The following is a 14,496-nucleotide window of genomic DNA, read 5'->3' on the forward strand; positions in this document are numbered from 1 at the left end:
TGAAATGTCTGTGTATGGGTGGATCTGTTGTACACAGATATATATATACAAACACTGAATCAACGCTTCCTTGTCTGAATGGAAATCTGATGGCTCTGTTAATGACCAGTAGGTGTGATTAGCTTGCTGAGAGAATTTTCTTACTTAGGTAAAGCTCACTTATTCCACAGCCAGAGCTATAAGAAACAAAAACATAAGCTAGAAAACAAACAAAGTGCTTCTGAGGAGCCATAATTAATGTCACAAAGTCCATGCACTACATTTCATTCCTTTTACTCATAAGAGAGGATTTATATCATACCTGGGAGTCTTTTATCTAGTTGTCCAGACCACCAAGGTGAAAGCCTTTGGCTCCAGGCTCATTGCCAGAAGCAAGAAGTCATAGCCAACAGCTTCACTCTGCAGTAAGAGAGAAACTTCTTTTAAAAGCCAGAAATAGAAGAGAACAACTTCTTTTAAAAGCCAGAAACAAGATTTTAAAAGTACAGCAGATTGTACTTCTAAAATCTTGTTTCTGGCTTTTAAAAGAACGTTTTGTACTTTCAGTATGGAACAGTTTTTCTCAATGACATTTTTTGACATATCTTTGAAAAAAAAAGAGTTCATGGTGAACTAAGTTTCGTAATCACTTCATACTCTATCCCTTGTTTCAGGACTTTACACTGTACTAAATAGGCTAAGAACTCTAAGAAATCTTACAGATATATGTTTCAACATGTTTAACTATACAGTCCTCTTTACCAAAGCATCAATTAACTACTTCCACACAACACACTTTGGGAAATGTTTGTTATAAAAACAAACTAACGGGGCCATGGCTGTGTCCAAGAGAGTGTTGATGTTCACAATTATTACCATAAATCATTAAGAAAGGGTTAATGTTCAGTTTCTGAGTTTTTAAAAATTTCTCAAAAAAAACCTCCAAAAATAAAACCCCTAAAGAATGAGAAATTGTTTATGGTTAAAATGAAGTGTTGAACCCTTAAAGAAATAAAGTATTTGAAAATTGTACTAAAGCATTTCCCAACAAGGCCAAGTAAGTTCCACATTTCTATAGTTTATCTTATTTGTGGTTGAAAATCAAAAGCACCAGAGACATTGGGGGTGGGGGACTATGGAGGAATAATCACATAACTTTTAATGTTTAGGTAAATAATTGCTTATAATGATATAATACATTGAAGAGTAAGATTTCGTTTAATACAATTGGATTAGAAAGGAACCAGAAATAGGTTTGAAAACTATGTGTTGGTTAGGCACAGTGGCTCACACCTGTACAATGCTTTGGGAGGCAGAGGCAGGAGGATTGCTTGAGGCCAGGAGTTCAAGACCAGTCTTGGCAACATAGCAGATCCCATCTCTACAAAAAAAATTAAAAATTAGCCAGGTGTGATGGCACGCACGTGTAGTTCCAGCTACTAAAGAGGCTGAGGTAGGAGGATCCTTCCAGCCCTGGAGGTTGAGGCTGCAGTGAGCTATGATAGAGTCACTGCACTCCAGCCTAGGTTACAGAATGAGAACCCATCATTAAACTATCTTTTAAAGTATGCTTTTATATGCCAGATTTTGACTGCATATTATTATACATTTAGTTTTGTTCATAATATACAATGTTCTTGCACAGAAAACCAATAAAAATATTGAAATACTTTTTGAAAATCAAAACATATTTTGAGTATTTAGTAAAACATGAAAACCAATAAAACAAATTAGGTTTTTTAGGGTGACTCTATCCTTCATAGTTTAGCTAGTAGAAAAGTAACATCCATTAAGTGTCTCTATTGTGTCATTTAAATCATACAACAACCCTGCAAGACATCTATTGTTGACAGATGTTCGATAACTTATTTGAGTTCTTCCATTGTCAACAAAATAACAAACAGAGAGACTCTTTAAAAGAAAATGATGTTTATTTGGGAATAGAGCATTGAAATGGGAATGCATATGCCATAGTAAACTATGCATGTATTCAGGAAGTTAAAGAAAGACAGCGGTTTTTAAAGGAAAAAATAAGAATTATGTAACTACTTTTAAATAATTATCCTTGGCTACAAAGATCGATAGCAAGGATGATGCCAGTCCAAGATTGGACAACCAATTGCTGGGCAATGTCCCTGCAGAAGTATTTGTTGTGTAAGGTTGCAATGGCTTTTGTATAAGGTCGTGTTTTTGCAGTCTTTTGTGACAGTTTTTGTTATCAGGTATACAAGTATGAGAACCCTCTCTTCATGGCCTTCCCCGCTTTATTTGCTGGGTTTTTTGTTTCGTTTTGTTTTGTTTAACACTAGTCACTCCATTTGATTCTGACAACTTTCACACCATTACACAATACTGATTCTATGGAGCAAATTTTGCGGATGGTATCATATTTATTACATTTTCTAATTTATTTATTTATTTGGAAAATGTGCATCAAATGCCCACTGTGTACAAAGTATTGTGCCAAGAAATGTAAACAATGTTATATGAATGTAACCAAGTTCCTGCCTTCCACAACCTAGTCCTGGAAATAGACATACCCAAATTATACAGAGCAGGAAACAAAGCAGGAAGAGAGACAAAAAGAGCTGAGTATCAAACATTTGATAAAATGAACGCCAGCCTGTCATTTAAGAGCAAGTTCTTCATCAAAGTGGAGAGCAGCCTGGCTACAAAGAGCCCCCCGAAAATTAAGGGTTGATTTTGCAGTTATTCTTTTTGTGAAAAGTAAAAGGATCGTGACTTGTTGGGAAATTGGCTTGCAAATCAAGGTAGGAAATTCATTTGTTGGAGATGATCATTTGATATGTTTGATAAAAAGAAAACAAGCATTTAAAAATCAGAGCAGATAAAGAAATAAATTTATTCAGATTTACTATTATCAGTTCCACACCTGAGTTTCTATTCAAATAATTCAGTCTTCAGTTGAGTATATTCTACGTTGCCATATCTTTTATGAGCCTTAATTAATGAGAAATTCAAGCTGCAGTACATGTGTGTACTTAACACAGAAGAGAAATTCTTGCCGGGTGCGGAGGCTCACGCCTGTAATCCCAGCACTTTGGGAGGCCGAGGTGGGCGAGTCATGAGGTCAGGAGGTTGAGACCATCCTGGTTAACACAGTGAAACCCCCTCTCTACTAAAAATACAAAAAACTAGCCCGGCGTGGTGGCGGGCGCCTGTAGTCCCAGCTACTCAGGAGGCCGAGGCAGGAGAATGGCGTGAACCCGGGAGGCGGAGCTTGCAGTGAGCTGAGCTCCGGCCACCGCACTCCAGCCTGGGCGACAGTGCAAGACTCCGTCTCAAAAAAAAAAAAAAAAAAAAAAAAGAGAGAGAAATTCTTATTTATGTTTTGCTCTGCAAAGGTTTTTTAAAATACTAGAATAAAACTCATTAAAACTTCAAACTTTCTCACATTTACAAAAGCAGTGTAAATTTTTCATATGAACTCTCTAAGAACTGAAAGTCTATAATTCAGGTTTTCGATAGAAAGGAAAGTTTTTTAAATAGCTTGACATAAAGTCAATGTAGTATTGATTATTAGTATACTCAGCCCTAAATATATCCTAATACTTAACGAGTACTCTTATCAGATTAAAATTTGAAATGAGAATTAATTCTGGTTAGTTAATGTGAAGCACAATGAGTATTATCTGAGATTCCTACTCTTTCTCATAATACCTGGCAATCAGAATTGAACACCATGAAGCCTTGCTCTTATGGCACTAATTTGGTTGCTGCATTATTTCATTTTCCCTCATTCTAAGAGCTGTAGGCATTCAAAGTGCAATATATCAATGTATTAATATTTCTCTAACATACAAAATTTATGTGTACTGGCCCTTTAAAAAGGCTTATCCCTTGGAGGGTGAATTTAAATCAACCAGAAATCACATGCCCATATCTCTAAACTGATTTCTTGTTTTGGAGTTTAAAAAGATCTGTGCTGTCCTCCCTGTTTGGATAATCCCACCAACCCTGTGGTCTGGCCTTCTCTGAGGCTAGTTTTTAAGCTTAGAGCCTTGAATAAGAAGAATGCAACAGAATTTCTAGGAGAATTACAACATCATCTGGACTGTTTCTGCAATATGAACATCCATAATTTATCCATTTAACAAAACATTTACCAGAAGGTAATCAAACATAAATCCAGGAGAGAATAAGAGAGGAAATTCAGAAACCAAGTGTGTTTTACGATAGATTGATGAGCTCTATTTGCAAAGCTCTACTTTTTGTTGGAATTGCAAATACTATTTTCATTAACCTTCAGTCTTTTCATGTCTAAATCATGAAAAGGGACAATTAAAAAGCATTTTGTGGCACAGAAGATATCAAATAAAATTAAAATAACAAGAGATGTCTTCTGGAAATTACGTAACAATTATAGTAAAATGTTCCTTCATACTTTCAAATCAGCTAAAGCTAGAAACCCATTAATTACATATTTTTTAAGGATTAAATTTTCAGAATATCTTTTCCCTTTTTAGATTGTTTTCTTGGTAACTTCATTTCAACTTAATAAGTGATTTCTCATTTTTCATTAGGTTATAATTTCCTCAAAATGGTACATATTTTTTTCAAATCTATGATAGTGTATCTATATAAAACATATAGGTAGCCAAATGTGGCAATATAGTTTAAATTTTTTATTAATTTAGCATTTGTTCTTCATATCATCTTTTTCATAGTATGCATAATTTATTAATATAATAAATTATATTAATACATGTAATATAATATACATGTAAATCATATGCATTTATTTTTTCAAAGCATCATTGGGTTTATACCCTGCAATGAACATTGCATAGTAGCAGTCTTTATTTCCTCAGCCTCTTCTTCTTCTGTGCGCGTGCGCGCGCACACACACACACACACACACACACACACAAATGTAAAACTCCATTAGTTGGAATATTGTGATTCTTCTGGTCTTTATTTTAACTGAAGAAGCCCTACACAAATATAGTAACATAGGTGTTTGATTCCCTGTCTGAACTATCCAAGATTTAAGCCTGATAACCACATTCATGTTAACAAATACAATGTCAATTCATTTTGCTCTTCTGTCCTAAGAATGAAAGAAGTTCCTCTGGAACTGAGATTTATTATTATCTTCTTCCACTCAAAAAAAAATTGGAGATTCAGCATTTCTGTAGATATTTAATTTAGGACTAAATGTTACTTCTACCAGTATTTTTAGAATAAGTTAAATTAAACCTGATAGAAATTTGAATGGGAATCACAGCTTGGCAACCACTGTAAAGAACAGAATTATCTTTGGAGGTGATATAGCAACAATTTTTTAAGGGAAAAATGTTCATTATTTTATCATGGCCAGTGAAATGTCAGCTCAAATTACTTGACATGATTGTGGTCTTATTATTTCAGTGAAGTAATGAAAGAAACAAGAAGAAGGAATATTACGGTATCAGGTGATTCAGCCTTAGCCCTTTCCCTCATTGTTTGACCTCAGACAATTTGTTTTGTCTCCTTAAAATGAAGGCCTTTCATTTATAAAATGACAGGATTAGTCTAAACTAACAGTTTTCACACTGGGCTTTCATGAGCACTATAGGAGTGGGAAGGTATTGGCAAGTAAGCTGGTTCGCTGGGTCCAATCTGTCTTCCACCTCTCTCCCTTTCTCTGTCTCTCTCTAAAAAGATCTGTTTAAATGTTTTACATATTGAGCTATCTCTCTTCCTTTTGAAGAAGAGGTTTTTTGAACTAATGCCTTGTTTAAAAAAAAAAATAGCCCCTCTACATAAGTTTATTTTTATGGTTGCTTCCCATGCTAAAGCCTATGGTCTAAATTCACAGGTTTTAGATTTGGTGCTTTTTTTGTGTTTTATTTCTTAGAAAAATGATTCCACACATGAACCATTTTAGAACGCTTTATTCTGCACATACTGTTACAGAATTTACCTGAAAAAAAACAACTGTTAACATACTGAGGGCTCGAGGAGACACTAGGAGTGAGACAAGACAAGGACTGTAGTCCTTTGGGAATCACACTCGTTCTATGCCTCAGAGAAACAGCAAAGAGAAGATGTCCCTCTCTTCTTTGCCCTCCTCTGAGCTACTCTAGCACTTTATTTCCCTCTTCAGATATTAATTCAATTCAGCATATATGTACTGAGGGTTCATTCTACATGCGGCATTTTATGTTATTTTTAGTTACGTGCATGACTTATTTCCCCTCCTGAATGGCTGCTGCTTCGATTGGAGCCTTCCTGTTTCATCTCTTTCTTACTTCCCATCCCAGTGCCTAGCAAAATGCCTACGGAAGTGAGTACAAAACAGACATTCTTTGATTGAAAAAAATGCTAAAGTAATCACATTGAGAGCAGACTAACCTTCTTTGAAGATCTTTCATAATAAAAGTACCACTCTAAATTAACAGCTATGATTAATTTGCTAAGTTTTATACCACTTTTGCCCTTAACACTGATATTTTTAACATTGATACTATGTCAAGTATGATGATGAACAACGTACCATTCATGGCCTCCAAATCCCAGAAAATTTTTTATTTCTGTAACTGTGAGATATTTAAATTTTGAACAATTCCCTGAAAATTCTTAGTGGATTTTTAATTCATTGCAATTCTAGGTTTGAGTCTGCAGATAGAGAAATCTGAGCACTCAGAAAGTCATTATTATGGTTTGACGTTCAAGAACTCCATTATTAAAGTTCAATTTTAATTTCACAATTAAGTTATAACTTTTGGTCAAATCGAAGGCATTAAAGTATTTTGGTCAAATTGAAGGCATTAAGGTAGTCAGTACATCCCTCAAAGCTACAATGGAATAAATATTTATTTCATGCAAGTTTGCTATGTTCCTGATGTCTGAAACAGGTTAAGAGTAGAAAAAAGAATGGACCGTATGCTGTATTCTTTACTCTCCATCAAAACTGATCAGAAATGACACCAAATGTAACCTCATTGTCTGATTTTTAGTATAACGCAGAGCAAGAAATTTGGGCTGTGTAACACGCCCAAACTTCTACTCAACTACTGTTTCCTGACACTGAAACAGCCAAGACCAACTTCTTTTTTTTTTTTTTTTTTTTTTTTTGAGACCAATCCCAACTTCTATGGGCATTTTCATTTATTAAATATCGTTAAGGAATGCCTTTAAGGTTTCTTTAATTAAAAGCAAATTTTTACTTCTAATTACATGAATTTCCAAGAATTTATATTCTGTCACCTAGTATTTTTTTACTGGCAGATGTACTATGGTTTACAAACGTAATATTTTGGAATCTTCTTTACCACATCATTAGTCAATCAATTTTAATGAACTAGTGATGAGATATAATGTATCATATATCTTTCATCTAAGTTTTAAAGGTTGTATGATATTTCTAGAGATATAATGCTGCTTTAAATTTGAAAAAGCTAAAGTCAATGAAAGAGTCTAATTATTAAGTGATTGGTTATTTGAAATATTAATCATATTTTAAGAAAGCATAAAAAATAGTAAGTAAAATAAAAAAGGCAATGTGTAACCAAAATAAGTATCAGTCCATTGAAAATTGAAAAAGTCAACCAGTGAGCTGGCTCTATTACCTCTACTCAGCCAAGCTGTCAACTTGATCGACTCTTTTCTGAATCAACTGAGTCTCAAACCACAAAGAAAACAATTACATAACTGTCAGTCATTCAGTTGCCAAGATTAATTTCTATCAAGTTTCAATAAGGTTGTATTTAATTTTACCTTTATGGCAGTGAAGGCTTACGGGATACACTTCTTTCTGTATTAATAATAAAAATCATTCCAATCAAGACCATCTGCAACTTAATGTGGAGAAAATCAAAGACCCATGGCACTCAATACAGAGAACAATGTACATTTTGTGACATAAAATTCATATAATAGACGGAGGAAACTCTGAAACTGTAACCTTAGGCTATGTTTAAACTGATTATCAATTGCTTATATCAATGATTCTTAAACAGAAGACAGCAGACATGTCCTCTGTTACTAATGTCAATGTGTTTTATCCCCAAGGGACACATTCCTTAAGTATAGTGGATTGATTGAGAACCACTACTATAGATAATAAGTATACTTGCATTTAGCAATAAGGGAAATAAAAAATATTTCTCTAATATAAAAGTGTATAAACCAGGAACTTTCCAGTGAGTCAAAATAAGATTTAAATGTACTATAAGCGTCCAGTCATGTTTGGCATGATTGAAATATTTGGTCTTGTTGATGAGTTTATATTAGCATTTATATAACACTACGGTAATGGCCATATGCCCATTTCCAGACCACCCCAGTCAGCCCCTGCAAAAACAAATCAGGACAACAACAATGGAACTGAACTGCTATGACACCAGCACATCTATCTGTTATTTACCAGGGCATCTTGATGATTAGCACAGTGGCAAAGACATACTGGGTACTTAATAAATATTTGTTGAATTGATAAATTTGGTTGAATCTGGATAAAATTAGTTACTTCCATAATTGCGATTCCATTGTGAATTATAAAAACTGATAACTTTTTGTTGCTCAGTGCTCCCATGAATTTTATGAATAGAAACAATGATACAGTGATAATAGTTTGCATTGATTGCCCTGTTTTATTTGTGTATTTACAGGCAAATGGACACAGTTTTGTACATATGGAACATGAAAAAGCTGTATTACTACTGAAGAGTTTCCAGAACACAGTAGACCTAGTTATTCAACGTGAGCTTACTGTCTAAATATTTTTTATAAATAGTGAAGATACGTCTAGCCAGACCTAATGTTCAAAAATAAATTTATACATAGAAACAAATTTTGCCAATTGCTGGACCAATGGCAAACATTAGTGCCAAATGTATAATACTATATGTTAGCACTGACCATCCTTAAAAATGTTAACTCTATAAATATGATGTTCATGTGGTTATGTATTAGTTTTAATTGTCAGCCTCTGGCTGTGCATTGGTGCAGTTTTGTTTCTGTTTTTGTTTTTGTTTTTAATCAAATAAGTTTCTTCTCAAAGTGGATTTCATATAATTTCGGAGCACGGAAGCACACACAAGCTCTTTATGAATTCTGCTCTCCATCAGAAACACTGCCTCAAAGTTGTATATGCCTTTATATAGAAACTACAAATATAAAGAATTGTAATTCCCATAAAATATTTCTAGCACAAGGTATATGTTGGCATATATACAAAAAGAATATAGAGAAAAACAATATTTTCATAAACTAAACGTCTCGGATAGAGAAAAAATATATCTTAAAATAAGACTTTACTATATTGAATCTTTTTCAATAAAAATTACATGATAATGCCTTATGAAAGTAACTGTACATATGGTATAAAGTGTTTATATTTGGTTCCATATTCATTTGCTAAATTCTCATGACACAGAGTGAAATATTTCATAAATTAGCCATTTATCTCTGGGACCCGAATAAAAATAGGATGAACTAATTTGTTCAATGCCTTTAGCTAATTACAATACATGCAGAGTTTAGAAACAGACTAACGGTCATTGTAGTTAAGTCTTTTTCACCACAAATTTAAGCAGTGGATGATGGGTGGCAGGAAAGGTATTGCTTTATTTCTTTCAAGTTCCTGTTGATTATAAACTGTAGCCCCTGTGATTTCTTTACTTGTAAATGTGGAATTTATTTGTGTGTTGCTTAATCTAATTTGCTACTTTTTAAATTATTTAAAATGAGTTTTGGAAATTGATAAAATTTATCATTACGAAAGACTGCTGTTAGAAAGTTATGGTGGGTGATTTTAAATCCTTGGTATTTAAATATGAAACTTCAAATATAATTTCTCAGAGCTGTGGTCTACCTGTATCATTAATTTCAATGGCTGATTTTCTAGGCAGAAATAGATAAAATACTTTTTTTTCCAAAAACAGTTTCAAGGTATGTACAATCCTGAATGCTTTCTCACCGGAGAGAAAGACAAGCATGGTTAATGTAGAATTACTTACTTTTCCATTGAAAACATTTTCCTGTATAAATGATCAAAATTTATTTTATAATCCTTCAAAATATTTGTCTTTCATATTAGTCATTAATTTAATTACAATATTAATTTGAAATTCTAGGATAATTTCCCAGAGTTGGTTGCATGCATTCTCTTTCATAATTTTACATAGTTCTTTTGTTATATAATGAATTTACATGCTAGTGTTTCAAGTATTGTATGAGGATTTTCACAGTAGTATCACTGATTGATGTCACCAAAGCTCTGAGAATAATATTTGTAAGTTAACTGTTTTATGGGGACATTGAAAATATTGTATTTTTGTAGGGTCTATTAAAATGAGTGTCACTTATTAGAAGTACAGTGGTATTTTTTGGCAATAGAATTTGTCACTTGGAAGCAAATAATACTTCACTTTATAAATGATGCACTAATTTTGATGTTTGCTTTATGTCAGGGTGACATTATACCATGATTTTATAGGGTTTGACAATTAGCTAATGATTAAATGATTGGCCTATTTAATATGTTTCCCAGAAGTAACTTTTAAATGTATTTTAATATATTGAGAGTTTCAGATGAGAAATGTCTTTCAGAGACTAATTTTCTTTGTTGAAAACTCATGTCAAGCCACCATGTCCAGATATTATAGGATGATCATCATTAATCAAGATAGAGGCCTTTACTGGCATCATAAGATCACTTAAAGAAAAAAAACTCATGGCTGTAGTTTGGTGGCAATGAAACATCTGAAATCATCCCATCAGTTTTTCTTAATCTTTTATAAGAGAACTGGGAGAAGAGCCAGATATAGAACTGCCCCAAGTCTTTTTTTTTATGGTTTCTATATCAAACCCAGGGCTTCAGGAGATCCTTCTGAGACACGCAGCTGAAAGGATCATAATACTAATAAACACCTCTGCCCCTCCTGATGTGACAACATTGTCCTGAGCCACTGCTTTAGTACTTCCTGTTCTGCAGTTCAGAAATGATGAAAAGAGAAAAGGGATCCTTGATCAAATGGAAAAGTGATCTGATATGCCAAAGCACCTCATTGTCAATAGCACTGCCATGTTGTATACTGAGAACAGGCAGGTAATAATGAAAACAGACGGGCCAGGCATGGTGACTCACACTCGTGATCCCCACACTTTGGGAGGCCAAAGTGGGTGGATCACTTGAGGTCAGTTCAAGACCAGCCTGGCCAACATGGTGAAACACCATCTCTACTAAAAATACAAAAATTAGCTGAGCATGGTGGTGGACACCTATAATCCCAGCTATTTGGGAGGCTGAGGCATGAGAATCAATTGCTTGACCCCGGGAGGCAGAGGTTGCAATGAGCTGAGATTGTGCCACTGCACTCCAGCCTGGGCAACATACCAAAACTCTGTCTCAAAAAAAATAAATAAATAATATTTTTAAGTAGAAAAGAGGCAATTTTTTTAGGTTGACTGAATAGAATCACTAAACACTTGAGGGGTATAAACCTAACTAATTCTATAGGTGATGAAAACCAATTATACATTGATTTTTGATTATTGACTTTTTGCAGTAATTGATTTTGCTGCCTGAAATTAGAATCTGGTTATTTTAACAATAAAAAAAGTCAAGGGTGTGCCTTTAAAAAAAAAAAGATAAATCAATAACAACATAAAGGACTGGAATTCATGATGGCTCCAATAGACTCTACCTCTTGGTCTTTAATTTTTATTGGACTCTTTCTGAGGAAGCTGTTTATATGTGATGAGTCAGTAAGATCTAATGGCGGACACTGAGAAATATTAGAGGTAGAAAGAGCAAGTGATGAAAACTACTAGTAAAATTGCAAATTTTGCAAGACAAATAGACATTAGTGGATAATTTTTAAAACTATTTACAAGGCTCATAATATTTTATCATAAAAGCTCTGCTATGATAACTCCAGCCTTCTGACAAAACAATAATGTAAACACACATAATAACTTAAAAGTATAAGTGCACTTTTGACAAGGAATATTCAAAGTCAGTATGAAATACAAATATTTACATTATGCTAATGCATTGCCCATTGAAACCTATAAAAGATAGGTATTTCCATTACTTAGAATTGTAATTATTAGGTTGCTGAAAAAGTAATTGCAGTGTTTACCATTAAAAGTAAGGGCACAAACCACAATTACTTTTGTTCCAGCCTGATACATAGATGTAAAACAATCTCAATTGTTTCTGGACCTTACCTTAGATCATGACCTTTGAGATGGAAAACAGCTTTAAAGAGAGACTGACAAGCCAATGTTAATTTGCTCTTAATCTTAAAGATGATTGCACACATATCGCTAATGTAATTGTTTATTTAAATATAGGACTGGCATATCCTTCAACTGGTAAGCTAAAGAGAGAAAGATTCAGAGGGGAGAAAACATGGAAGAAATTTGATTTATATATTCAAATATTAAGTGAAAAGTATCTGAATTTGCCAAAATGATTAGATTAAAGAAACCAAAAAAAAACTTTATTTTTAATCATAAAATCTATTTAATATATATTTAATATCTTAATATTTAAGCTTTCCAATGTAAAACTTTGGAAAATATAGTGTGCTTGCCACCTTGTCTTTCCATTGTCTCTTGACGCTGTCCTTAACTAATTTCTACCCCTTGTTGGCACACCGATCAAATATGTCTGATGAATACATTCTTATCAAGAGGCAAGAATGCAACATAACGAGGTCAAAGCCACACTGATGTAGGACTGACACTCAAAGTCTTTGATAAATTCGATCAGACAACACATTTGACTAATTCCTGATATGCCAACCAAACAGCGAGTTTATTGGCACACTGGGTCAGTAAAATGTTATGCAAATAATGAAATCCAATAGGTTAAGAAGATGGGTCCTTTATCTAGTATAAAGAAGCAGGGTTGAAGTTCCACTGTAGTTCCTTTCACAGAAATACTAAATCTTACTGAGCTTAATTAAATGTTCAAACTCTGGGTTGGTAATGTGTCCTCTCTTCACACTTGTAGCTACCTGATTATCTGGGACTTGGGGGGACTCTCCAGATTGGTGATCACTTGCATGAACATTTTTCCTTAGCAGTACAACCACCTTCTGTTAAGAAAAGCATCTTGCCTTGGCTCAGAATATTTCCTATCACCCACCATGACCATATCCAAAGAATACATTATAGCAAGAAAACAGAATGTGGGCTGTGGACAAATCCATGTGCACTATGTATGGAAAGCATGTGGGTCACTATTACACGAGATCCTGAGTGTCAGCTCCATTTTGATCTAAACTATTCAGGAAATGTATTTTCCAAGACGCACCACTTGTACAAACTAAGGTAGATGCAATCAAGTTTTCTAGTTATATCCTGAACCTTCTGGGGGCATTTCTGTTTCTAGCGTGTAAAACTGACCTGTCTTCATTGCTGCAGTTGCTACTGTAGATCCATCCCTCCACCTCCCCATGTTTTTCCAAAGGCAGTGGATGTCTGCTTCTATCCTGCTGAAAAAAAGATAAGAGGCCCCTTTAGAGTGATAGCTGTTCGGCGAGCCTTGAGTATCAACAGATGGTTACAGCTCCCAATTTGGGAGGAACTTTTTTGGGTGATCCTGGAACCTGGAGTAGTAGCATTAACCAAGACCCAAAGATGGAGTGCTTATAATGTTACTGACAACAACAAACAAAGCTTGTGTGCAATGGTGGGGGTGGCAATGCCTTTATAAAACTGTTTCCACTTCTGTTTTTAAAATGCTGGATTTTGCTGGATTGAGGGACTTTCTCTAAGCTTCTCAGCTTCTTTTTACTGGGACAGGTTCCAATCTTCCTTACTGTCAACACTGCCTGCAAGAGAATGGTTTGGAAACACTCCCTGGTAAGGATATGAATTGCACAGCTTCTACTTTGGAGAATTCAGTGATTTTTGAAAAACTGAGGGGGAAAGTCTACTCTAAGTTTTTATTTAGAAAACATACAGTTAAAGTATAGGATTATTAAATCCCTTGAGATTTTAGCCATGTGGTTATGTCAACCTTCCCTAAGAACAGTTCTATGGGAAGTAAGGAGAAAAGACCTGAGAGAGGAGAAAATTTTCTGGTTAACTTCAGAGGCATTTTTTCAGCTGGTAGAGTCTTCCCAGTTGGGTTCTGAGCTCATGCTCTTTGTAACAACACACTGAGCACTAAGCAATGTAAGAAATGGACCTGGATTAAGGCATGCAGAAATGAGAAGGATACCTCTGCAGCTCTGTCAATACTTCCACAAATTGTCTGCAAAACACCCCTTTTGTGCCTAACTTTGTTATGGTAGCACCTCAAAAAGTGGAAGGTTGTGAAATTCAGGCAGCATTTATATAAAAATTCCATGACTCTTGTTAGTCTACAGTTGGAATCATTATATAGTCCTACCGAAAGACAAGATCTGGGTCAAATTTCCACAGGTGAGATTTTCAAACCTAGCATAATTTTCTCTTCTCCTTTTTTTTTAAAAAAAAAAAAAAAAAAAAAAAAAAAATTTTTATTTGGTTTTTTTTTTTTTTTTTTTTTTTTTTTTTTTAATTTTTTTTTTT

General features: G+C 34.2%; 1 protein-coding gene across 3 annotated transcripts in view; it reads left to right on the forward strand.

Annotated features, from left to right (window-relative positions):
• Positions 1 to 10,298, forward strand: part of LRRC7 (leucine rich repeat containing 7) — a 556,840-nt gene extending 546,542 nt beyond the window's left edge. For all 3 annotated transcript variants that reach the window (XM_025391937.1, XM_025391929.1, XM_025391946.1), the window contains one exon: positions 8,595 to 10,298. In XM_025391937.1, the coding sequence (XP_025247722.1) occupies positions 8,595 to 8,702 (108 nt within the window). In that variant the 3' untranslated portion in view covers positions 8,703 to 10,298. The remainder of the gene's footprint in view (positions 1 to 8,594) is intronic.
• Positions 10,299 to 14,496: the final 4,198 nt, after the last annotated feature.

This window comes from Theropithecus gelada, chromosome 1, assembly GCF_003255815.1.
Source record: "Theropithecus gelada isolate Dixy chromosome 1, Tgel_1.0, whole genome shotgun sequence".
NCBI classification, from domain to species: domain Eukaryota; kingdom Metazoa; phylum Chordata; class Mammalia; order Primates; family Cercopithecidae; genus Theropithecus; species Theropithecus gelada.